Source organism: Fusarium poae, chromosome 1 (assembly GCF_019609905.1).
Source record: "Fusarium poae strain DAOMC 252244 chromosome 1, whole genome shotgun sequence".
Classification (NCBI taxonomy): Eukaryota; Fungi; Ascomycota; class Sordariomycetes; order Hypocreales; family Nectriaceae; genus Fusarium; species Fusarium poae.
In genome coordinates, this window is record NC_058399.1 from 10,048,159 (window position 1) to 10,073,202 (window position 25,044).

The window sequence follows — 25,044 nt, forward strand, 5'->3', positions numbered from 1 at the left end:
AGAGAAAAAGTAGGCGCAGAAAAAAAAGGCGGCGGCGGCTGGGCTCCTGAAAGTAGTCAAAGCCTGGGGGGGCGAAAATAAAGGAAAGGACTGCCCGTACAGAGGGGACGCTAAACCGGCTGACAAAACCCACTGCACCTGCCTTCACACCCAGTCTAGTCTGTCTACTGTGTGCACTGTATTCCGGATTGCATCGTTCGATCCTCACCATCCAAAAAGGTCCAGGGAACCAACCAGCACTCTTGTCACTCTGGTTGACTTTCAAGGAGGTAGAGGCCAAAGAGGGGGGGGACAGTGCTTTACTGATTGAAGAACCCGGTAAGAAACAGAAAAGCCATAGAAGTGCACCAGAAGCAGAGTCGATCGTGATTCTCGGACGGCATCCTTCGAATCGGTCTCTAGTCACGCCGAGCACTCACCGTATCGCACACAATTGAATGATGCGTACAAATCGTGTATAGCAGACCTCAATTGCAATTGATATCTCGTTGGGCTTGAAGTTAACAAGAAACAATCTCCGAATGAGAACCGGTCACAATTACCTTGAACAGATCCACGGGCCCAATTATCAGGAAACTTTGAAATGAGATATCGGACGTTTGACACTGTGCGGATACAAGAGTTTTCCTCGACTCCACACCCCATTTCCAGCAGCAGCAGGAGCCATTTGGAGTGGGTGGGTCATTCCACCGTCATTTCCACAATTCAAAAGCCAATTGGCTTGCTTCACGTCGCGATGACGCAAGGAGGTGCCTTGTTCGACCTCATTCTGAGAACGACAACAATTCCTTCACCACCCTCGCTCAGTCTTGGAAGGTATGTATTCACAGCCAACCTGGCCTGGCCTCGTGGATCGCACCGTTTCCCTACAGCTCAGTTCCCTGATTAATCCCGACTATTCCACTGTTTCAGTCGTGATCCAGATCCAGATTGCAACACAATTAACTACTGCTAAACCTACTATAGCTATGCAGCAATAACAAGCTCATAGCTCATGCAATCGATGCTTAAAAGCTGGTGCAAAAGCTCCGTACTGCTGGAACTTTATGATGAGGCTGGAGCATGCACCCCCGCTTCTTGTTTGACATCTACAATACGGTCAATTACATTTACACATTTACCTCCGGTAACGAAATCAAGCAGGAGTCTCATTTCTGTATCAATCTCTTTGCTTTTTGTTGGATATCCTCAGTAAGTCCCGTCTGTAACCCATCTACCATTCATGCGCACAAGTAGGCCGACTCACGGTCCCCCTCGGCAATGGATTTATAATTCGAAGCGTTGTTGAGGGATCGTCGTCGGTTGCAATACCCCAGCACGTACACGCATTTCGCTTCATACTGTAGAAAGCAAAAAAACGGGCTTCATTCAACATCGTCTCGCTGCTGCAAGCCCTTTTTGGTACAAACACAGCTTTGACCGACTTCTCTAACCCATGCGGCCATGCCTCCCCTGGCTGGTGCCCATACACAAGTACTTTTTTCGAAAGTCTCGATACGGGGGCTTTTCTCCTCCTGCCAGTTGAATCTTGATGACCGACCCGACCCCTTTTGTTAGTGGCTATCTGGCAAAAAACCTCTGTCTTCTTCACTCCATCAATTTGATACTGGCTCTTTACTGGATCTATCCTCGTTTTTTTACAAACCGAGGCTTTACGCTAATTGCCAACCCCCTGAACCGTATCATTAACTCAATCTAGCCATTCACAAACGATTACATGTGTTCACGCACGAGTGTGCGTTGTCTCGTGATGTGCGTTGTCTCGTGATCATGTCTTCGGTTTTACTCAATCGATCGCTGTCTTGATCTTTAATGGCGCCTACGGTATTATTGAAGATCCATCTCGGAGAGATCTGACAAATATCTTTTGTCGCTGGCGTGGGGATGAGCTTGTATCAACTCAACCAAAGAGAAACCAGAAACAAGACAAGCTTGGTAATATCAGGAAAACTTGGTCCGTCCGACACGGAGCAAGCACAGTGTCACCTCGGATGTTCAGAGTTCAGACATGCTTCGAGCCAGACACTGTGTCGACACTCGATAATGCAAAGGAAGCACGACATGACTTGCTTATGACGTCAGATTCGACCATTCGCAGGATAGAGATAAGCAATTGAATGCCTTCACTCTACTCAGCAGTTACCAGTTGTTTCAAAAGGAACGTAGGACATCAGGAACTCATATTAAGCACGCCTTGCATATATTCAACTCAGAAGAACATGCACCAATTCCCTCGTTCCATCATTCAGCAGGCGCATTACTCTCATACTAACTTCTTATCTGTTCATCTGAACTGCCGGCCGTCACTGGCCGTCTATGTTACCGTTTGCTGGGGCACAGCTTGCAAGGCACAGACGGCTGCTACCTTGGTCTCTGTCTTGAACCTGTAGTCCAGTTCCCTCTGATCCCCGGATCAGATCAGATCCAAGTCGGCGGACTAGGCTAGCTTGGGCCACCGTTCCGTTCAAGCCGTGCCTTGTCGTGCATTTCTAAGCGTGTATTTCCAAGCTTTTCCATCGTCTTAAAGCACCAGGCTAAACTGACTGGCGTCGATCGCTGCATATGCCTAGAGAGGGGACGAGCGGTGTTACAGTGGATTATCCATCCCACTCGTTTCTGCAGCCAATATAGTTACCAGCAGAGGCTCAACAAAACACAGACTTGGCATCGCATCTCATGGACAATTAGGATCCTCTCATGGTATCCATGCTGTGAATTGCTTCCCCCGCAAGCACCAGGAACAAGACCCGCCCTGTCTTGGGTTATGACGCAAGTTCAGCCAGCACAGACAGCATAACTCAGACAGTCAATTAATCTAGACCAAACTGACAGCTCTGGAAACTTGGAAACTTAAAGTCGAAGCCAAGTTTAACATCACGAGATGGGTCCAAGAATCTGGGCTGAGGCGCTTGTCTCCGCCCCGGTTCAGATTATCTTGCTTGGTTCAAGTCGGAAACAATCTTGAAGCATCGTAGCAGAGCCGCGCTTCACCAAACTTTAATGCCCCATGTCATTTACATGACGTTTAAGTGGACTCGGCCGAGCGACATACCATTCCAGCAATTCGACAACACCACATCTTGTGTACCTCGAGCATCTGATATCTTCGATTTGGTCTACCACTTTCTAGATTCTGGTGGTATGCTCCAAAATACATGCAAATCAGTCCGGTTGTTGGCGCGTCGGTCCGTCTTGACACCTAGTATCCGCCCTTGTAGCCCTTCCGTCTCACAAGGAGATCGGTTGTTCAATGGTAATCGAGATCTAAATGGCATATGATCGAGATCCGGTGTGCAGCCCGTCTCGGACAAGAAAAGGGGGGTGGTGTACAGTGTCTGGTCGCGCCAAGCCTTAAACGGCTTTGCATATTGAGTTGTCATCGTGGCCTCGCGTTGAATACGTCCATATGCAGTAATATTGCTGTGATTCTGACGCACCAAAGACTAGTGGCATACTATGATGTGTGTAATCTAATTATCTCACGTTGTTCAATTTGTCCCAGAGCTACGGGACATGATAATCGTTTCGGATATGTGAGCTGTTACACCTGCCTATAAGGTTACCCTGGACCAGCCGCGGCGATATTGTCGAGCACTATTATGACTGATTGAGACATGTCGAAGAAGGACAGATTGGATTAAACCAAATGAATGAATATTATCTAGGGATCTTGATCGTGGTTTGTCAGCGCATAGCTATTCTCAATTCTATATTCCATGACTTCAACCAGTAACTAAATCGGTCAAAAAGCCATATTTATAAAAATAATAGGGGTTAATTTCAGGGGCGCTCAAATCATACTAACTGAGATGGAAGCATAGTTGATAACTGAATGTTCTAACATAGAGAGATAGATAGAGTCACCCCGTCCAACAAGCACCGTTATTCATACTGGTATAATTCCTCACGATACTCAACTTGGTAGGGCTGAGAATCCATCGAGTTTATTCTCGTCTTATTCCCTACACAGCTCACTACCCGATTCGCCACCCATCTATAATGCCACGAAACTGTAACTCAACAACAAAAATCAAGAGCTTACAAGTGCCTGTCTTGAAACCACCGGGATAATTGCATCTCCACTATCAGCCTCTCACCGCGCATGGCAAACCAATATAAACAATGAATCGAAATTTGATCTGATATAGTTCGAGAGCAACACTGATATGGGTTGTGCAGGACCATGTTGGATTCAAAGTCGGGGACACATCAACAATACCAGCTAAAGACCAAGGATAACGCCCAGCATTTATTGGGACATCTTCAGAACTCAAAACACAAATTTCAAGGGCCTTGACCCAGATACTCGATATTTAAAAAAGCTGCATGGCGAAACAGTAATGAAATCAGAGTTCCATGACGGATGTAGCCAGGAAATGTCGATGCCAGGAATACCAAAATTGTGCAAGCGGGCTTTCTTTGGGGAATCATAACAGTCGTATCGCTTCTTATTCGGATACCAAACCTCTATTAAGCAAAGCATCAGGAGCGTTGCGTGAGAAAACAGCGCCATTAACATAACCGCCTGCCTACACACTAAACATAAGTCACTTAATATTACGCCATATTCAGACTTAAACATTTGACAATCTTCCGACAGAGGGACGAAATTTCTCAATGGCGTTAAGATTTCACTGAGCTCAGCTTCCTATCTGGCTACCTAGGTGTATTAACTACCCCCAACGGCTAAACCTGGACGAAATCATTTCCTACATCGATCACCGTTTTCATTACTAGCCCGTCCGTTATATGCCGTTCGTGTTCGTGGATTGTACCGTCAGAATGTCATGCAGAGATGGCATTCCCCGAACAACAACATCACACCATGATAGCATTTACCAGCCTCCATCGTCACCGCCAACGGTCTGGACAGCAGCGCTATCATCAGCACCCCATCCGCCATCATCGCCATCAGCCTCTTCAGCGGGGGGAGCCTTGCACCGGACCTTGGTGTGCCCGTACTCCTGGCAGTTGGAGCACTGGACCTTGCTCCCTAAATGCTAGTTAGCTACGAGAATTGACAACTTGAACCAAGAACGACTTACAATCTCTCGGCAGAGGACACTCCTTGCTGTAGTGACCGACCTGGTCGCAGTTGCGGCAGGTGACAGTAGACATGTCTCGGGGCTGGTCACATTCTTTGGCCATGTGTCCCTCTTGGCCACAGTTTCGGCAGGCACGGCCGCCACCCTGAGGGCAGTCCTTGGCGAAGTGTCCGACTACAACAGTTAGGAGCCGACTGATGAATGTACACAAGATGAACATACCTTCATTGCACTTGCGGCATTCGACGTTCGCCGGGTTGGGAGGCTCCTCGCAGTCAGCGACCTTGTGGCCGGATTGACTATGAAAATCAGTTGCTGCCGGGTATCAAATTGATCAGTGTTGGAAATACTTACCCGCAGTTCTTGCAAGCATTCTTGTCAATGCGAGGCTCGGGACCTGAGAAGTCAGCATCAAATCAGTCGGTCAGGGGACTGTAGGCCCAACTCACAGTCTCGGACACGGTGACCATCAGCGCCGCAGTTGTAGCACGCAATCTTGGGTGCGTCGGTGCGTTCCATCTTCTCTTGGGTGCAATACTTGGAAATGTGTCCAAGTTCCTTGCAGTTGGAGCAAAGAGGGAGACCTCGATCCACGATCTCACCAGCATCGTCCAGTCGCTCGAGAAGTTCCGCCCGGCTCTTGGGCCACCCCTCAATCTCCCGAGGACGGTCGGCCTGTTCGACGAAGCGGTAGGAAACAGTGTACTTCTTGTCGACATTACCCTGAAGATCCATGTTGGTGAAGACCTGAATAAGGGTTCGCTCAGTGGGAATGAGCCAGAGGCCAATCTCATTGTCAATGAAAGCCTCCTGAAGCTGGCGGTAGGTAATCTCGCCATGCATCGCCTTGACGTACTCGTTCACAGCTTCTTTGGCGTCATCGACATCTCGCTCGGTAACTGCCGTCTTGATTTTCGTCCAAGCAGTCTCAGGGTCCACGTCGGCAATGTGATCACGGTTGATCTTGCGGGGTTTCTCGCAATGCTTGCGGAAGTGGCCTGGATATATGAGCTTAGAATCATAAAGGTGTCAGCAAGACAAACCTTCTTCACCACAGTTCTCGCAGACCATGGCTGGAGCCTCGGGACAATCCTTGCGCATGTGACCTTCCTTCTTGCAATAGCGGCAGGTCATCTCCTGAGGGTTGGGACACTCGGCACGACGGTGACTATAATGCATTAGATAGTGTATTCTGTGATGGATTGATTCCCTACCCAGTCTCTCCGCAGCCAAAACACTTGTCGTCGCCACCAGGCTGACCGTCTCCAAGGCCTTCGGCACCATCAAACCCAGTACTGTCAAATCTAGCATCGTTGGTGAAATCGTTGCTGGGAAGGTTAACTGGGATGCTCAAGACCCCTATACCCCACAAGGGATACATACTTGTTGCGGCCATCGTCACCATAGCCGTGGGCAGAGCCACCTTGATCGTTACCCCAATCAGCCATGATGGTTTCGTTGAGATGAAAGGTACTCGTGAGGAAGGAGTCAGACTGCGCATGCGTTAGAAATATTGAAGGAGCCGCACAAGTTGCAAAGCAAATAATAATAAAGCGAAACGGTATAGAAAACAGAAGACAATGCAAAAAGCAAACAGGGTATGCCATCGATGGATCGAGGCCTGTCTGGCCTGAAAGAAAGGTTATGAAGTGAATACAACCTCCACAGGTTTGAGAGTGGCAGATGCCGCAACCCCAAACGGCAGTACCAACTTGAAAGCGCCGATCTTCCGAATGCGAAATAGGGAGTAAGAAGAGAAAAACGAGTAAGTGTATACATACGTTGAGAATTGAGGATCAGGTTGACCGCGCTTTTGGTACCCAGATAGGTAATTGCAGCGGATGCTTGCAGATGTTGGTACGAAATGCGGAAACGAATGACGATAGTCAGAAAGAATAACCTCTGCTCAAGTTTCGCTCAACAGTGGCAACAAGGCACGATAAATCTGTGCTTGATGCAGAGTGTTGAGGAAAGAAAGTCTGCGGTTGAGGAGAGAGGGAAAGGAAAAGGAAGAGGGGAAGGTGAGAGGCAGGCAGATATAAGGGAAGAGAAAACAGTGAATCACTGTTGCCTGGAGTGATCGCGTTTGGAAACGAGCATGCGTTTGATTTTAGGAGAAGGTGAAGCCAAGGCAGGAAGGAGTGACGGCTGTCGGGTGCTCCCAGCTGGCAGTCACTTTATCGCAATATAGGCACGAGTGCAAGAATAACTGCCTACCTACCTAGGTAGTATTATGCAAAGCATAGACTTGGGACAAACGACTAAAATAAAGCAAGGCCAATTATAGGCAGTTAAAGGAAGCCATTAAATTATATATAGTAAATACTTATATTCAATTTGCAGAAGGTTATTCTCACTTCTAAGTCAGTAACCAGTTTAAGCCTACATCAATAAATATACTCAATATACTCTAACTTTACAGATAGATATCGTTTAACTGATATTATAAGTATATATAATGCTATAATCGTACTTAAAGATACTGAGCATTAAGTATAGGCTATAGAAGGAGGTATTCTTGTCCCTTTATTTCATCTCATATATCAGATGCATACATCCGGTATATCGAATTGTAAGGACAGGAAAGTACCTCTATTTAAGATATACATTTATTTAAAGAACCATTAAGCAAGGATGTTCTAAAAGACTATTGACTGAAACACTAAGTTGTCTTCAAGTTCTAGTGCAACACCAGAACACAGATCGTCACCTGGCAAACGGTAAACCTAAGAAGTTTCAGACACAATCAACCAACCACAAAACAGTACCGGCATTCACTCCCGACCCCGGAAAACGCATCTCCACAAACGCACATGGAAGGCAGTCCAGAATTCCAGGACCAGGATTGCGGTCCTGTCGGCGGACATTTCCGCTCACGAGACCACAAAGTCCAAAGCCAGGAGTGACAAAGGTCGACCTATCGCAACCATGCATATTACAGCCCAACGAGCAATCGTCCATTGTCGGATTGGTCCGATGTCGCCCGCCGTCCGTTTCCGACCCGTACAGTATAGAGTACAGACCCGAGCCGTGGGTAGGTCGCAACCCGTTGTCCCCCACCGTTGGTTAGATTACCAATGATCATATGTCAGCCGAAACCAAAGTGTTGGTATAGGACAGAAAGAGAGAAAAAAGAAGTAGAAACGTGCAATTATAGTAAGGACTGGAAGACCCGAGTCATACGGTTGACATGCAATATTTGGACAATTTGAGATTATGAATTTCTTGCATCTCCGGGGAGCACGATTGCTATCCAGGAGATAGTAATTCTTAGAGGTTGCTTTGTTATCATGGAACTTATCAGCAACTGCACCACATCTTTGTTACGACTGCAGCATCCTGCGGGTGTGCTCCGCGCCTCCGCAGTCGGAATAAGGGCCCTTGAAATTCATGGACGGGAAACCCCCGCCGTGGAAAAGCAAAAGGTGACCCCGCAATACTGATATCAGATGTAATACCGTATCTGATAGTCGTACCACACGGTACGATTACTAGCTCATCAGCACGGATCGTACAGTTCAAAAAGAAACCCACACGGAGCCGCTGTTTGCATTTGACTAATAAGATCCGGTACATACTACCAACGACGTCCGAGTCAAAAGTCAGGGCCTAACGTTACCATCATATTTTAAAAACGTCCAGTCCCTCCTCGTACAACCTTTTTACTTTTTTCGCTCCCTAAAGTCTCATTCATTTTATTGTCTGTTATCTGCGATTTTATACCACAATGGCGCCCGCGACCATCACGATCGATAACAGCGACGACTTCGTCATGCCTGTCACAAAGTCTGCTCAGTCTGCATCGCCACCCAAGCGAACACTTCTTCTGGCACCTCCCTCTCTGGCTGCCAATGCGGACGCTCTGTCAACCGTCCTCGCAGACTATGACCGCTCGATTACCGACCTCCAGATGCTAGACCGTCTATCAGTGGGATTGGTCACACTGCCTTCCTCCACCTACGACCTTGTCCTCGTCCTCTCCGATGCGTCTTCCAAGCTGGACGAGTCCCTCACCCTGATGAACCGAACCGTTCTGGGCCCGGTTGCCGAATCTTTGAAGCCCAGCGGCCGTCTACAGTCTCAAAATGGTGACAATTTGGAGGAGCCAAGTTTGTCAAAGGAAGCAGTCCTGGCCGGCCTTGTGTCGTCGCATGGCGGCTTTGAGAAGCCCGACTATGGCGATAATGATGGAGCCGTTACATTGAAGTTCGGCAAGAAGAAGACCCCGCCTGCTCCTTTGGCAGATGGCTCTGTTCCGCTCAACCTTAAGAGGAAGCCTGTGGAGGCCACTCCCAAGCCCGTGGTTCCCGCTGGTGTTGGTTTCATCGATCTGGAAGACGACCTCGATGACGATGACTTGATTGACGAGGATACTCTTATGACTGAGGAGGATCTTGCCCGTCCTATTGATATCCGTGAGTTTCTCTGCAAACTTGTGCACAAGATTTGATTCTAACATCCCAATAGCTGCTGAATGTCTACCAAAGGCTGGCAAGCGTCGTCGTGCATGCAAGGACTGCACTTGCGGTCTTGCCGAGCGTCTTGCCACCGAAGATGCTGACAAGCGTGCCACGGCCGACAAGCAGCTCGAAAGCATCAAGCTCGCAACCGATGACCTGGCCGAGATCGACTTCACAGTACAGGGCAAGGTTGGCTCGTGTGGCAACTGCTCACTTGGCGACGCTTTCCGATGTGATGGATGCCCTTATATCGGCCTTCCACCCTTCAAGCCAGGTGAAGAGGTTCGGTTGCTCAACAACGATGTGCAACTGTAAATTGGTACACTTTCTTTTTCAGGGACGAAGGCGCAACACTGCAGGCGTACACACAAAATTTACTGGTTGGCATGATTGCTTTGGGGGCATCGAGCAGTATACAAAAAGGCTTCAACATCACAAAGCCAGGGAGCAAATGGAAGGGTTTATACGGAGCGCTCTTGATCTAGACACGGAGTTGTTGGCGTAGTATTGGACCAACTTAGATGATGATAAGATGATTTTATTTGACGATTAACCAAAACAAACGCCAAACTTCCCAAGTGTGACATGGCGGAACCACCCTATGCAAAATGAACAAACCTAAACGCCAGTCAAGTATACACGGCTGTGGTAAAGTGTTCTAACAGCAAGACAAAGTGCATGTTATATCTCGATCGTATCTATTCGGCGTACTTGGTGACGAACTTCTCGCTACCATCTCGGTTCCTTGGGAACCTCGCACTTGTGCTGGTGCCTGGGGTTGTCACATGCAAGTCATCAAGTTCGCTTTCATCGAAAGCGGCAGACTCGAGATCGCCAGGCTGTGACTTGGCTCGGTGTCCAGTAGAGCGGCGGGAAAGATCGTGGTCAGCGAGAACAGAGTACGCAGCACCCTTGCGACGTTCGCGCCAGATCCAGTATCCCCAGGCGATGGCGCCAATGACGACAATGACCAACACAATCTCGCCAGACTTGTAATAAGCTGCCCACTTGGCTTCATCGAGTTGCTTCTGATGTTCTTCTTCAGCAGCACTCTGAGTGCTGTTCTTGGCACTGCCAACAGTGGTTTTGGGCCCCTTTTCGCCATCAATGAGGCTGTCAGCAGGATCACCACCAACACTGCTGATATCCACACCCATGAAGCGGTCCAGCATATCCCGGCTTCGGCGCGGGAGGTCAAAAGGAACCATGTGCGAAGAGTTGTAGACCAGAACGTAGGTCAGGTTTCGGGCCTCTTGCCAGAAACCGGCCGTCTCACCCTCGAAATCCCAATCACGGCGGGGAGCCCAATTGCCGGGTGTGACCTCAAAGCCCTTTCCACCATTCCATTCCATCTTGTTAATCATGTTTTCGGTTCCAATGTGGTTGCAGATGAGATCCTCAGCTCCAGAAAAGAGCATGATAGGAACTTCTTTGAGAAGATTGGGCAGAAGCTCGACGGAGGGCTTCGAATTCTTTGCATTGAAGGCACCCCCAACAGCACCATTGCACTCAGTCCACCCAACAGATTTCTTAATAGTATCGACATGAAGAGCGCTGGTCACCTCGGGCTTCCTCAAGTAGGGGGTCAAGTGTACCAGATCCGGGGGCCAGTTCATACCACAGCTGGGGTAAGAGTCTTTGAGTCGGACGTCGTACATGTTGATGCATGCGTCATCGCCGTCACCCTTCTTGGTCAACTTGAGCATGTTGGAGAGAATACCCTCGCACTCTCCATAATCCACATGACCAGCATCCGAGGCCATCATCTTTTCGCAGCTGCGCAGATCGGCTTGGAGTGTCTTGTGGTTGTCGGAGTTCTTCTCGATGATGCCCTTCTCAATACCGTATGTGATGTAAGCGGGATACTGCTCTGCTGGGGAAATCCAGCCATTGCCGATCAACAGTCCTTTCAGGTTCCATGCGGTTTTGGGGTCCTTCTTGTTCCGGTCGAGGATAGCCCTGGCGATGTAAGGAATGTGCTGTCCAGCATAGGACTCGCCTGCGATGTAGATCTAGATCATATCAGCAAGTTGATACTCACACGGGGCCAAGTTCTACTCACGTCATCGGTGTCGTATTGAGGAAAGAGAGCGAACCACTTCTCGAGGAAGATGATGAACTGGTCGGCCATCTCCTTGAGTTCATGAATATAACTGTTGGTATCAACGGAGCTAAAACCCGTGCCGACGGGGTTGTCGACGAAGAGAAGGTTTGCGAATTCGTTCCAGGAGCCATTGTTGTATACCAAGTTGTCCTGATCCTTAAGTCGATAAGGGCCGATTTCCATCATGGAACCATCTTCAGAACTGCAACCTGGTCCACCATTGATCCAAATAACGGTTCGCTGTTTATCGGCAATGTGCTGGTTCTCGAAATGCCAGAAGAATAAATTTCCATGCGATTCAGGGGTGACTTCGATATGGCTGGTGCGAACGGACGCGTCAGCAGGTTAGAGCACAGGGAGGAAACATGGTGACTTACCCAGCATGCATGTTGACCTTGGGCCCATCAGCAGGCAGACCAGGAAGGTCGCGAACATAGTAATCGGCGGCGGCAGCTTTTGTTGAGGTTGCTGGATTTACGGCCGCGACAAGAGTTGGTGTAAGGGTTAAGGAGAGTAGAGCGGCCCATCGTCTCGGAGACGGGATCATCGATATGAGAGCCATGATGTATAAAGTTGCGGACGAAAGACGCCGCGGGCGGTGGTGAAGGAAACAGAGGAAGCAAAATATCCTGTTGCCTACCGGGAAATAAAGACAAGAAAGAATTTCAGGAAACGGATGCCCTGCCTGGCAACGAAGACATGAGCAAGCAGAGTTGCGACTGGAATGGACGGTCTTGAAAGATAAAGGGACAGTTGCAGGAGAGATGAGGTGGCCTTGGGACTTGGGACTTGGGACTTGGGACCCCGGGTTCTAGTGGGGATCATGCTGTAGCTTCCGCTGTAGTATTAGTGGCGGCAGAGCTTTGATGCTGGTCGCAGTTGCCCACCTATCCGGGCTTGGCGGTGCGCCCTGGTTGCGGTTCGCTGCTATCCTTCCATCCGCAAGAAGCAGTCTCAGGGGTCCATATCCACTAACAGAAGCCTCCAATTTTGGGTTCCATGTTTCTCGGAGCTGATGGACCCGAGCATTTGAGAAGGTTTCGTACCGAGTATCACGTATACGTACCTCAAACATGAAATGCATTAGTAGATTAGTTGGTAGTGTGCTGTTGTTTGACTGTTTGTTATTCAGCTCATCACCAACTTGAGATATGAGTGAGTGTTTGTCTTGGTTCTATTGAAGTCAATGTGGCGTTGTTAAAGGTACCTACCTACCTACAATTGGGTTGTCAATAGAAACGGCTTCTTTGCTGTGGTTACACAACCTAACCATGCATCTCTCACGGGTACTACCAAATATATCAATATTTTTTATATGGTCATGTTCAATTAATCAGTGCTTCTTGTATAAATCACTTGCCATCGTCTCGAAGCACACATTCAGTCTACTCTCATCGCATACCCATCTGCTGAAGCGGGACACACAAGAAACTGTGCCTCCACTGACGATCACTAGATTCCTTCCATGCTTCAAGCTATCGGTTGGAATTTTCAAAACCCTCTCTTACCAGCCAATCAACGTCATCACACTCTTTTGTAAAGCCTCACATAGACAACCAAAAGAGAACTTGGTCTCTCTCAATAACTATCAAAGAAAGAAATCGATACTTTGGTATTCACCACCAAAATTTGCCTAGTGCACTCGTCGCATTGATACAAACTCAACGTTGCCCCTCATTGTACAACAAAGAAAAATGGCAGCTCCCGGCAAGACTTTTATTGTCGAGCATCTCGACCCTGAACTAGGCCCCTGGTCAGAGCTCGAGTATCTCGCCATTGCTCGCGAGACTCAGGATACCAACGGTTCTTTCATCCTTTCCAGCTTACCTCCTACTTTCAAGGTTCCAGCAGACCTCGCCAGCAACCCCGCCTTCACTGCTGAGCAGCGTGGTGTTGAGGAGCTTTATGCTGCCAACAAGTCCAAGGTTTGCCTGCTTGATCCATCTGCCGCCAAGGACCTTTCTCCTGAGGACGGCGACACCTTTGATGCCTTTTTGTTTGGTGGTATTCTCGGTATGTTCTGAAGCCGGGCTTAGAAAGCAATGGGAAGCCGTTGCTAACATTTTGTGTTCAATCGACAGGCGATGACCCTCCACGAGGTATGTGTTTCTTGTAACACAGCACTTTTTCATATCAACTAACCGGAAACTCTAGACCGTACTTCAGAGCTCCGAAAGAAGGGCTTTGAGGGTCGCAGACTTGGTCCTAAGCAAATGACGACAGATACTGCTGTGCGAGTTACCCGTATCGTCGTCCAAGACAAGGGTTTGTTATACTCATGCTTACCCCTGCAACTCACAAGCTCACCATCTATCAGTGCCTGTTGACCAGGTCCCTTACCTGGATTTCCCCGAGCTCAAGTTCAATGAGCACGAGAGCACCGAGATGCCCTTCCGCTATGTCAAGGGTGAAGACGGCAAGCCCATTATGCCCAAGGTTTGTGAACCAAATAATTGGATAGTGTTGTTGATCATAAGCTAATACTCTAACTTTTATAGGGCATGGTTGAGCTAATCCAGAAGGATTCCGACAAGGCAGTGAATGACCTTTTCTAAGTACAAAAACAGTCCGGTGAATATAAGTCAGAAGAAACTTAGCTGTCATTTGATATACAAGCCTTGCTCAGTCCATGCCAAACCCATATGGAGTGTTGAATCAGAGTGAAGCTCCAATAATGTGCCATAAAACCAGCGATCTACTTTCTACATGATGAAAATGCTATCATCACAAAATTGTCTAGTCGATTCACGAGTTGCTTGGACATTACTCTTGTACACACAATGCCTCATGTCTCCAAATTCTAGTTCCGCGTCATACATGTTTCAAAGACATCTGCTATCGGATATCATAAGCCAACAGGGCTGAAGAATATCCGAGACGTCCAATATTTGTTGTCCTAATGCACAATATTGTGATATTCTCAGAGACCTTAAAATCTACCCTAGGTACATCAAAGCAAATATTGAGAACACCCACCTAGGTAGATAGATACATGGATACTGGATGATGTAAGGTTAAACAAACAAATTCTCCCGTTCAAAATTCCGAGATGAATTAAGCTATCTTTTATCACTAAATTCGAATGGAATTCCACCCAAGCATCTGACGGGTCTGAAGCATGATAAAATGCAGATAGACGGACAGAGATGCAACAAACGAGGGTTTTCTATAACAGCAGCCAATCGATTGACCTGTACACTAACACAATAACAAGCACAACCTACTCTACCTACTTCGGGTTCTCATGATAGATCATGAGTAGAGCAATCTTATGATGCTTTCGTATTTCACAAAGTCCAGATCATTTCTTGGGCGGAAAATCCCCCAATGGCCACGATGCTACTCTCAAGGCACATTGCGCACATCGGATCCTCTGCGCATTCTCTTCTGCGGTTCTGATGAGTTTAGCTGCGCTTCTCTAAAAGCTGTCCATGAAGAGCACAGTCGAAATAGAGGATTGATAGAGTCACTGGAAGTCATGGCTCTGCCACCAAAACGTTCAGGAAGAGGATTTTCATCTCTGAAACAAGGCAAGTCAAAGATTGTCAAAATGTGATGACACAAGACTCATGATACAATCTAGTGCCTTGTAAGTTACTGGCAGAAGAGTTGGGATTGAAAATACACCAGCAAGCAACCTTCAAAGGTTGGGATGTAAGCCTTGAATCCTCGTGGACAGAGTCGCGAATCAGTTACTAAAACCTTCTAGTTACCTGAGGGAACAAATCTCGTGATTGCCGTGTCGTTTGGTCTTTTCGTTCCGCCAAGAATATTAGGATCAGCCAAGTACGGTGGTCTTAACGTGCATCCTTCTCTACTCCCTGAGTAAGTCTTATGTATCATACTCACCATACCAAGAACTTAACACTGGCAGCCTCCGTGGACCTGCTCCAATCCACCATGCGATACTAAGGGGAGACAGTCATGTTGGCGTTTCATTACAAACACTGGACGACAAATCCTTTGATCATGGAACCGTGCTATCTCAAACTCCACACCCTGGAATACCAGTGCCACCAGACTGCACAGTTCAAGAACTCACAAATCTCCTTGCTCCAGTTGGAGCACAGATGCTGGTACAGGGTCTACGAGACGGTGTATACGTACCGCCACACCAGAATAGAGGATGGAAAGGCGAAGAGCTTGACCAAGGGCAGCTCGTTCATGCGCCAAAGATTAGCAAAGCCGATGGACATATCGGATGGTCCAATTGGACAGCGGATGGAATTGTGCGAGCGATAAGAGTCCTGGGGTCCGTTTGGACAGAAGGCGTCAGTAAGAAGGGAGAGAAGAAGCGGTTGATTTTCCAAGACGCTGAGACCGTGTCCTCTGACAATGTCAAGATTGACGGTACCACGGTTCGCTTTATATGTCACGGGCCGGATTCATTCAGCACTCTCGTATCAGACCAGGGTGACGGGACTTGTGTTATTAGTACTTCAGACGATAAATTGATACGGGTAAAGAAGGTCAAAGTAGAGGGAAAGCCGGAGCGACCGGCCAACGTGGCACTGAAGCCCTACATCCAAGTTTAAAATAAAACATCTAGATTTATACAGAAATACGCGGTTCATTTACATTTCTATTTGATGCGAGCGACATATCATGGTCCCAAAAAGACACTGGCGGCGTGGTTCATCAAGTTCATTTTCATGTATTGCAACATGAAATCACTCCTGGGGTATCATTCAAATCCATCCTCCATCTGAGTACGTCAAGTCTCAGCATTTCATGCGAGTCTTGTGCGAATCCATTCTGCCCATTTGCACAGGTCCTCCATGTGTTCCAGCACCTTACCCAGGTCCGCTCGTGTAAGTTCCTTACCCTGCCTCTTTTCCCCTTGGGCGCGAGGAAGAACGTTTTCTTCAGCAATCTCGACAACTCCATCTTCCAAAATCTTCAGTGAGATATTGGCGATCGAGTTCTTGAAGGGAAAGACAACCTGTAGATGAGGCATCGGATGAACCCATAGAGTGACGTCGAATTTCAGCTCCGAGGAAGAGGAAGATGCATTGTTGTCAGAAACAGAGGCAGATTTCATAAAGTCTGATAGCTCGTCCCGAGTAGTGACATTAGACTTGGGTGGATGTACCGCGGCATTCCCTGGCTTAGGTAGCGGCCCAGCCTCTTTTGTCTCCGACCCAAAACTGTTCTCAAGCAAAGTTGAAAGGAAAGCATACTGTCGAAGAAGTGGGAGCATATAGATAAGCTGCTGAGGATGAGAGAAGGGGATCTCAGTAACCCTGTGTGAGTATACCTGCTTATAGATATACAGCGTGTTGCGATGGGGTTTGACAGCCAGTTTCTGATCTTTGTCGTAGATACGGACGTCGCGTTTACGGGAGATTGCGCGGAGCTCACTAGGGTCCTGATTGCTGCCTGGAGGTATGGGGAATAGCAGACTGTCAAATGTTGGCAAGTATCCGTAAAGTTGCGGTGCCTTGATGTTAATAATATTGTACAGGTGCGACCAATCGTTGTGAGACATAATGATTGGCGGGTCAAAGGTAGCAGTGAACATGACTTGGGGTACTCTTGCTGTGGAGAGGTCAGGCTGAAGCACTTCCATTCCGGCATTCTTGTTCTCTTCTGTGGATGGGAGCACAACGTTGTCGGGCTGTTGCCAATCCAAATTGGGCCGCTTGGGATCCATTGAAGGTTCTGCCTTTAAAATGTCCTTGGAAATCCAGTCCTCGGAGACTCGCACAGGCATCACCTCATCAACTATCGGTGCACATCCGATAAGGAGCGACCAGACTTGTTCTTGAGACGCAGTGAACAAAACCATCTGCTCATTTGTTGGCTCGATGTGGCGAAGAACCTTCCAATATTGCAGTGCCAGTCCCACCCTATCTTTTGAGTGCATGACGGGGTAGCCGTGTCGTGCGCACATTGCTGCTGTGGATAAAGCGCTGTTGGACTTGTTGCTCATTCCTGGCTCTTCACGAAGCTTAGCCACATCCCACTGATGGAGTCTCTCCAGGCTCGCATATATACCCGTTATTGCTTCATGGCAATCGAGTCCGGGAATGATACTGAGCTTATCCAGAACAGCTAAACGCTCAAGATTGACCGCGAATTCATCGAGGGTTTTCGTCAATGGACTCTGATTCGGAAGAAGTTGCAAGTCCTTTAGAAGAATTTCACTTGCTCGGCCGACGTGCTTCGTAACCGATGCAGCAGATTCCGGAAATGCAAGAGAAATATTTTCGACAATATTGTTGTCCAGAATGATGTCCAACTGAATAGCTGAACCTGCTATAACAAGAGTTCTTTGTTTTCGACCGTGAGGTGCTGTGGTGTCTTCTGAGAGGCAGTCGAGCCCTATGCGCTGGGCCAGACGTTCCAGACCAGCCTCGCTTACTAGTCCCTTCTTTTTCTTGGTCGAGTTAGTAAAGCAAAAGAGCATGTAGAGTAAGACGCGCATACATCCAAGGTTGCGATAATCGCCTCCAACCGCTTGAGCTTGTCGTCCTCGTTTACGAGAGATGGCAACCCACTCAGATTTCCGACATCGACATTGTTCAGATTCACGTCGAGACCGCCAGTGATTCCAAGAGCGCCCATGGCTGCAGCAGTGGAAGGGCTATCGAAGTTCAAGGGGACATTGGACATGTGCGCCATGAGAGATGATGCGGCAGGCGACTTCTTGAATTGCTGAGGTGAAGATCTCGGCCCTCGAGGGGAGAAAGCGGCGTGAGCGGGGTTCGAGAAAGGAGTAGACACGGGAGGAGTCGCGGCGGCGAGTTGCGAGGGAGTGCGGCCTTGTTGTGAAGCGTGCTTCACAGCTGTTGGTGTTGCCATTGTGAAGATACTGGGGGCCCTCTTTGTGAGGGCTCGAATCGCGCTGTGTTTGCTAGAGGAATGGCAGGGATGAATTGAACAAGAATACTTGTTTTAGATGAATGATTAATACTGAAAACTATCAGTGAAGCACTCGCGATGAACAAGTTGAAGGCTGGAACGTGATTCAAGATTCGAAATGTTTGGAGGTTGGAAAGTCAAACATGGAGTAGCTCTACTTGCACAGCTCGGCCCCACCAAAGCCGACAGTGGAGGACCGGGCCCTGGTCCATCATCCATCTTAGGACCTAACTACCTACAGGGCCTTATCATTAGTAGAGTTCAAAAGATTTAGGCGGAGCCTTTCTTCGACACTGAATTTCCATCTCAAAGCAATGGCTTCATCTGGAAATCTTTCGCGCACAGTAGCTCGTACTGCTGCTCAAGTGTCAGAGTCTTCAATTCGTACTTCTGCAACAAGATCCAATAGACATGAGCTCCAAGGACGGTCTCTGTACCTTTGGGTCTGGCCAGCACCCGTCAACTCTACAGAGAGGCGCTCAATTCTCAAGGCACTTCAACAACATGGCGGCCCAGTCGAGTATTTTAAATGGCTACCAGTATGGCTATTCCGAGTTGTGGTTTGTTGTACACATATGGGACAAAACAGCTGACCACATTGTGCTGCAGGGCCAGGGTTCTAATAAAGTCTTGGGTTCCATCTACATATCTTTGATGAAAGAAAGTCAAGATGCTGCCAAAGCTATTTCTTCCAGTCCGATCAGCATTACGGTTCCCAAGTCTAGCACAGAGACAACATCTGTTGTCAAGATAAATGGCCGCAAAGCAGAGTTCCAGAAGCAAGACTCTTCAAAGGCAGGGAGTTCTGAATTTGTCGTTGAAATCTCCGAGACTCTCACATATAGACATGAACAGAGCGCCAAAAACTCACCTCTGACCAGACCGTGGCCGGAATTTGTTGTCAAGTCACCAACACTCGCATCCAAAACTCTACAGCACTCCCTCCCTGACAGCATTGCGGCTGTTGGCTTGAGGCACTGGGATGTGGACTTGGGAGTGCAAGAAGTGGCGGACAACAAGAGATTTGAAAGAGAGCAGATGCGCAATTGGCTCCCAAGCAAGATAGCAAATCTTCCTCCAAAAACGAAAATAGAACACGGTCAAAAGGAAACAACATACACGGATGGTTCCCTAGCGGCTTCGGCACAGACTTTGCCTGGAACTTTCATTGGCAGCTTGATAGAAAAGAAGGCAGAGGAGTCAACAGAGGTTTCCGCAAAAGAGATCGCAGAGGCTTCAACGGAGACACCCGCAGAGATCTCGGTAGAGGAGTCAGCAGCGTCGTCGACACAGGACTCCACAGAGGTTACAACAGAAAATCCGACGCAGAGTGTGGCAGAGGAGTCACCTGAGGGTCAAAGAGTCGACAATCAATAGTCTCGGGTCTTCAGCAGCATCTGAACACTCAGAGAGGGAGCCACGTAATACCACTTAAGAGAGCCAAGACTTGAGATATCAACACCGGGTCCATGGCTTAGGCGGCACTTGCGCAACACGTTACTAGTGTTCCCACCATATTAACTCAGCCATGTTGAGATAATCACTTTTTTTTTGGAACATAACGCAGATCATGGCCGTTTTGTTACAGAACGCAGCGCAAAACGAAAATGGGAACAACCAGACTTACACATCTTTCCTGCTCTGAATACACTATCAAGTACGTGGTGAAATAAGCAAGGTTTACTAACAAAGATAGTTCGCATGGAATGGACTAGTCTAGTAATTTCAAGCAGCTTCCGAGGAACCATTGGTCTTGGTGTACTAGTCGCTCTTCAAGTTCTCTGAATCATTCAATTCAATTGCCAAGATGGAAAGTGACGTTGGCATCGGAAAACGGGAGAGCTTTCTAGTCTACATACGCACAACACAGCAAAAACGCTGGAGCAAGGATCCCAAGTCTGGTTTGGTGTGGTTTCATCTGGTCCGAAATGCAGGGTCATGATCGAGAGAGGGACAAGTCCCCCAAAACAAGAAATTTGGAGCGGCCCACACCTTGGCATGATGAGCCACGATTCGACCAAAGCCACTGGACTCTACGTCACTTAAACTAGGTTCTGGAATCGGCATCTTGCGAAGAGGAAGCTATACCGCGAATTAGCAGGGCTTGGCTCTGATCATGGCGGATTTCGGCACACACGACCGCTGGAACAAGGCTTGGTGATAACGTCTCACGTAACAGTCACAGCAACTTGCTGCAGTTATGCTGTGTTGGTTGAAGGTTCCTGACATGGCATCATGACCCGTAACGAGGGTGTTCTCGCACTACCTGTATAGCTATAATATCTCGGCCTTCCTCCTCAGTTTGTCGTTTTGAATTTTCGTATCAGAACAACCAACATATCCATTTAGCTATTGATATCAAGAGATTCTGTACTTGAGCGCAAGCCATCCCACCGCCAATCACTACCACTTCTCACTTACACCACCCACCACACCACTTCAAAATGGGCTTCGGAAGATTCATCCACTATGTTGGTGCCTTCTTTCTTTTGGCAGCAACAGTGATGCTCGTCGTCGTGAGCATCACAGCTCCTGTGGTTGACCACATTGCCCTCCTCAAGGTCCGATATGGGGGAGATGGTGTCAATTATGGTACATTTGGTTATTGTCAAATGCGAAGCACCGGCAGGTAAATACTCCACCGTCCAAATAAATATGTTCGCCAACTAACAAACTCATAGTAATACTTGCTCAAAGGCTCGCATCGGCTATGATCCTACCGACGCTTTCAACGGCCTCGATCTGTCCGAAATTGGCTCTGGCACTGCAAAGGCCTTGACCTATGTCATGGTTCTGCACCCCATCGGTGCTGGACTTTGCTTCATTTCTTTCCTTTTGGCTCTTGGCGCTGGCATCTTTGGCTCGCTCATGTCGACTCTCATTTCCATCGCCGCCTTCCTTGTCACCATCATCGCCTTGGCTTGTGACTTTGCTGGCCTCTCCATCATCCGACGACGAATCAACCGCGACACCTCTGCCACTGCTAGCTGGTCTGTCGGCATCTGGCTTGTCCTTGCCGCCGCTATTCTCTGCCTCATCGGCACAATTGCTGTCTTTATCACTTGCTGCTCTGGCCGTCGCCGCAAGAGCCGCGAGCAGAAGAAGATGGCTGCTTACAGCTCTTCTCCCACTCGTTACTAAACAACCTGCTCCCATTAGAAGCAACGCTGATTACACTACCAAATATTTCACTTTTCATCAAAAAGAAATGGACTAATTACAATGTTTGGAACATATCAATACCCCAAAGTTTTCATTAACTGGAATATGAGATTACGAATTGTCTATTTAGACGGAGTCTTTATAGAGACGATACCAGCGTGGCGCATGTCACATTGACGATTTGCTTTTGTTATTTATTTATTTAAACTTAATACATATACCTCGAACATTACTCGATATCATCTTCATCGTGACACAATTGACATGTCTGGCATATACTGGCTTGTAACTAATCAACCAGACGGGAGATATTAACACCGTCCCACAAGGGCAGAACAAATGTCTCAAGTCGAGAGCTCTTCAGTGCCATGTCGTTGAACTCTCGAATAGCCAAGACACTTTCCACTTGGTCACCCGGAAGCTCATCACCACCGAGCGCCTTGTCATCGGCAACCAAGCCTCGGCGCAGAACATTATCCGAAACAATGAGCGCTCCTGGGCGAAGAAGCCTGTTGGAACTACCGGGCTTCGATAGCTCGAGAAGTTGTTTCAGATATCCAGGGTAACCAGTCTTGTCTGCATCTATAAAGACAAGGTCATAAGGCTCAGAGTGGTTGAGCTTGGGGAGACTGCCCAAACATATTAGCATCGTCTATATGAAACCTGTGCTCGGAGCAACTTACGATTCTGAAGCAGAACCAACTATGATCTCCACGTTCTTGACGCCGTTTGCCTCAAAGACTTTGTTGGACAATTCAGCATACTCAGGCTCAAATTCCAACCCGGTAACAAATCCATCGGAACCGACGGCATCTGCCCATACGAGGGCGGAGAATCCGACATAGACACCAATTTCAAGGACTGTTGGCATGTGTTAGTTACCGTTCTCTTGCCCACTTAGACGAATCGAGAGAGGGTTATCGGCTTACCTCTCTTGGTACCAGTGGACTTGACCAGAAATGTGTTATATTGAGATTGGAAGACAGAACTCATATAGTTTGAGTCGTCACGGTTAGCAGAGATGTCTGCATGATAATCGGTGATATACTTGGGCAATGCTGTTGAATGGTGCTCCGCATAGTCTGTCACCCTCTGGCCCAACTGAGGCGAAGTGTAAAGAGGAACGCTATTGTCTTTCATGTTGGAAGTGTATACAAGTGACGATCTGATTGATAACGAGAGAAAACATGGCCAAGAGTCGTTGTTTATATACACAAATGTGTTGTTGATCTCGCCATCTTCCCCTCTTGGGGCCCACCAATAGAGCGATCCCATGCGTAGTACGTAGGTATGTACGTTCGGCAACACCCTCGGATTTAAGATACATTAGTACTTATAACAAAAGTCCTTTGAAGTCAGATCGACCTTTAAAAGAGCAGGTCGGCGATATTCACCGTGTATCCGATGTCTATTCCGAAGAAGTTACCACTTTATAGTGACTTTTTGTTGTTATGCACATGAGTAACGAATGAGTGTACATATCTAGTAAAACTAAACGAGTGGACAATCAATTGAAGAACTGTACAGCTGTCTACATCCACAATCCAAGATAGTGAGAACAGCCATCCTCCAATGATCTCATAACAAGAAAAGAGCAGAAAAAGAAAGACAAGACCAACTAACATCCTCCTCTCTATCGAACCATTATGTCTTGTCTTGGCATTCAGCTTCCCTCACAAGTCAAGGGCTGAAGCTCAAAGGAGCATGGCACCAACAATACCGACAACAATGGTGCCGACAATGGAGACTGTGTTGAGGCTGGCTCCGGACTTGGAGACTGTCAAGGGAACTCGAGGAGCCTCCTCAAAGCCCTTGCCCTTGGGCGAAACCTGTTCAGGGTTCACAGGAACTGGAGCAGGGACGGGAACTGGTTTGATCTCCTCAGGCTTGGGCTGGGGAGCCGGGGCTGGGATAGGCTCAACCTTGGGGTACTGAGGTTGAGGTTGAGGAGCGGGAATGGGAACTGGTTCAACCTTGGGGTACTGGGGAGCGGGAGCGGGAGCGGGAGCAGGGACAGGGACAGGCTCGACCTTAGGATAATAAGGTTGAGGAGCAGGAACAGGAGCAGGCTCGACCTTAGGATAATAAGGTTGAGGAGCAGGAATAGGGTTAGGCTTGACCTTGGGGTAATGAGGTTGAGGAGCGGGAGCGGGGGCGGGGCAGCCCTTGATCTTGTCGCAAATGTTCTCCTTCTTGGGCTCAACATAGACCTTGGGCTTCTCCTCCTTCTGGTACTTGATTCTGTCACAAATAGTCTCCTCATGCTTGTGCTGTCCATGGCCCTTGGTGACCTTGCGGCAGATGTCTTCGTACTTCTCCTCCTTCTTAGGCTCGACGTAGACCTTGGGGTGTTCCTTCTGGTGCTTGACCCTGTCACAAATGGTCTCTTCGTACTTGTGCTCTCCGTGACCCTTGGTGACCTTGCGGCAGATGTCCTCGTACTTCTCCTCCTTCTTAGGCTGCTCCTTGGGCTTCTCGATCTTGGGAGCTTCAGGAGCTTTGGTCTCCTTGGGGACGATGACAGTCACACCCTTGTGTGTGTAGGTCTTGGCACCATGGTACTTGTCATCAGTCTTCTCAGGAGCATACTCGGTAGTCTTGGTCACCTCGCCCTCGTGGTTCTTGCAGTGCCAGCAGCCGGGTTGAGCCCAGTCATCACCACACTTGTTGCAGGGCTTGCGATCACACTTATCACCATAGCAGCCGGGCTTGACCACGGGCTCATGGATCTTAGTGTAGGTGTGATACTTGGTGATGGGCTCGTGGACGTAGTCGTACTTCTTACCATCAACAATGGTGGGCTTCTTGTAGTCGTAGACATCATAGTGGTCGTCATGATGCTTGTGGTGTCCTGTGATAGTAGGTTTGTAGTGATCATAAGTCTTGTGTGTTTTGGGATCATCCTTATAGTCGTGATGTTCCTTGTTGTATCCATGGTTGTAATGCTTGTTCTTGTCGTGCTCGTACTCCTTCTTGTTCTCCTTGACCGCGGTCGTCTCCTCCTCCTCCTCCTCCTCTTCCTCTTCCTCTTCAGTCTTCAACTTTTCCTTCAGGAGCTTGAGCTTCTCGTAGTCTGCCTCGGACTGCTTCTTCTCTTCCTCCTTCTTATCATCATCCCAAGTATTAAGAAGGGGATCGACGTCCTGAAATTTGTGCTCATGCTTGCCAACATCGGTCTCAGCCTCGCTCTGCCAGGAGAAGCGGTTGGCCTGGGCAAGACCGTTGACAATGGCCATGACGGCCAAGACGTTGCGCTTCATGATGAATGCCAAAGATAGTACAAGGAGATTGACTTGATGCAGATGAACTATGCCTGAACTTTATTGCAAGTCAGAAGAAGCTGGAAAGAAAGTCTGAAGGATAGACAAACATCTGGAGAACGCGGTTGATTTATACTTGCGGTTTTGCA

The 25,044-nt window shown here is 48.2% G+C and overlaps 10 protein-coding genes across 10 annotated transcripts; 5 read left to right on the top strand and 5 right to left on the bottom strand.

Moving 5' to 3' along the window:
- Positions 1 to 4,835: 4,835 nt before the first annotated feature.
- On the bottom strand, positions 4,836 to 6,493 carry FPOAC1_003228 (uncharacterized protein; the record flags this gene model as incomplete). Its single annotated transcript, XM_044847798.1, has 8 exons — positions 4,836 to 4,993; positions 5,046 to 5,219; positions 5,268 to 5,344; positions 5,400 to 5,442; positions 5,495 to 6,043; positions 6,089 to 6,213; positions 6,260 to 6,373; positions 6,429 to 6,493. 8 exons carry the CDS (start codon positions 6,491 to 6,493, stop codon positions 4,836 to 4,838), a joined length of 1,305 nt encoding a protein of 434 aa, XP_044713714.1.
- A 2,279-nt stretch (positions 6,494 to 8,772) lies between these two features.
- DRE2 (electron carrier) lies at positions 8,773 to 9,820 on the top strand (the record flags this gene model as incomplete). Its single annotated transcript, XM_044847799.1, has 2 exons — positions 8,773 to 9,460; positions 9,513 to 9,820. The coding sequence occupies 2 exons, from the start codon at positions 8,773 to 8,775 to the stop codon at positions 9,818 to 9,820; spliced, it is 996 nt and encodes a 331-aa protein (XP_044713715.1).
- Positions 9,821 to 10,203: 383 nt separating this feature from the next.
- On the bottom strand, positions 10,204 to 12,171 carry KEX1 (Cell death protease; the record flags this gene model as incomplete). Its single annotated transcript, XM_044847800.1, has 3 exons — positions 10,204 to 11,517; positions 11,568 to 11,928; positions 11,987 to 12,171. The coding sequence occupies 3 exons, from the start codon at positions 12,169 to 12,171 to the stop codon at positions 10,204 to 10,206; spliced, it is 1,860 nt and encodes a 619-aa protein (XP_044713716.1).
- A 1,132-nt stretch (positions 12,172 to 13,303) lies between these two features.
- FPOAC1_003231 (uncharacterized protein) lies at positions 13,304 to 14,164 on the top strand (the record flags this gene model as incomplete). Its single annotated transcript, XM_044847801.1, has 5 exons — positions 13,304 to 13,622; positions 13,691 to 13,708; positions 13,764 to 13,874; positions 13,927 to 14,045; positions 14,108 to 14,164. The coding sequence occupies 5 exons, from the start codon at positions 13,304 to 13,306 to the stop codon at positions 14,162 to 14,164; spliced, it is 624 nt and encodes a 207-aa protein (XP_044713717.1).
- Positions 14,165 to 14,508: 344 nt separating this feature from the next.
- On the top strand, positions 14,509 to 16,144 carry FPOAC1_003232 (uncharacterized protein; the record flags this gene model as incomplete). Its single annotated transcript, XM_044847802.1, has 5 exons — positions 14,509 to 14,554; positions 15,193 to 15,198; positions 15,256 to 15,263; positions 15,319 to 15,434; positions 15,484 to 16,144. The coding sequence occupies 5 exons, from the start codon at positions 14,509 to 14,511 to the stop codon at positions 16,142 to 16,144; spliced, it is 837 nt and encodes a 278-aa protein (XP_044713718.1).
- Positions 16,145 to 16,338: 194 nt separating this feature from the next.
- Positions 16,339 to 18,413, bottom strand: FPOAC1_003233 (uncharacterized protein; the record flags this gene model as incomplete). Its single annotated transcript, XM_044847803.1, has 2 exons — positions 16,339 to 17,988; positions 18,039 to 18,413. The coding sequence occupies 2 exons, from the start codon at positions 18,411 to 18,413 to the stop codon at positions 16,339 to 16,341; spliced, it is 2,025 nt and encodes a 674-aa protein (XP_044713719.1).
- Positions 18,414 to 18,787: 374 nt separating this feature from the next.
- Positions 18,788 to 19,850, top strand: FPOAC1_003234 (uncharacterized protein; the record flags this gene model as incomplete). Its single annotated transcript, XM_044847804.1, has 2 exons — positions 18,788 to 19,033; positions 19,083 to 19,850. 2 exons carry the CDS (start codon positions 18,788 to 18,790, stop codon positions 19,848 to 19,850), a joined length of 1,014 nt encoding a protein of 337 aa, XP_044713720.1.
- Positions 19,851 to 20,917: 1,067 nt separating this feature from the next.
- FPOAC1_003235 (uncharacterized protein) lies at positions 20,918 to 21,614 on the top strand (the record flags this gene model as incomplete). Its single annotated transcript, XM_044847805.1, has 2 exons — positions 20,918 to 21,102; positions 21,155 to 21,614. 2 exons carry the CDS (start codon positions 20,918 to 20,920, stop codon positions 21,612 to 21,614), a joined length of 645 nt encoding a protein of 214 aa, XP_044713721.1.
- Positions 21,615 to 21,924: 310 nt separating this feature from the next.
- Positions 21,925 to 22,775, bottom strand: FPOAC1_003236 (uncharacterized protein; the record flags this gene model as incomplete). The annotated part of the gene is made up of 3 exons (XM_044847806.1): positions 21,925 to 22,264; positions 22,319 to 22,496; positions 22,565 to 22,775. 3 exons carry the CDS (start codon positions 22,773 to 22,775, stop codon positions 21,925 to 21,927), a joined length of 729 nt encoding a protein of 242 aa, XP_044713722.1.
- A 554-nt stretch (positions 22,776 to 23,329) lies between these two features.
- FPOAC1_003237 (uncharacterized protein) lies at positions 23,330 to 24,895 on the bottom strand (the record flags this gene model as incomplete). The annotated part of the gene is made up of 1 exon (XM_044847807.1): positions 23,330 to 24,895. One exon carries the CDS (start codon positions 24,893 to 24,895, stop codon positions 23,330 to 23,332), a length of 1,566 nt encoding a protein of 521 aa, XP_044713723.1.
- Between the last annotated feature and the right edge of the window lie 149 nt (positions 24,896 to 25,044).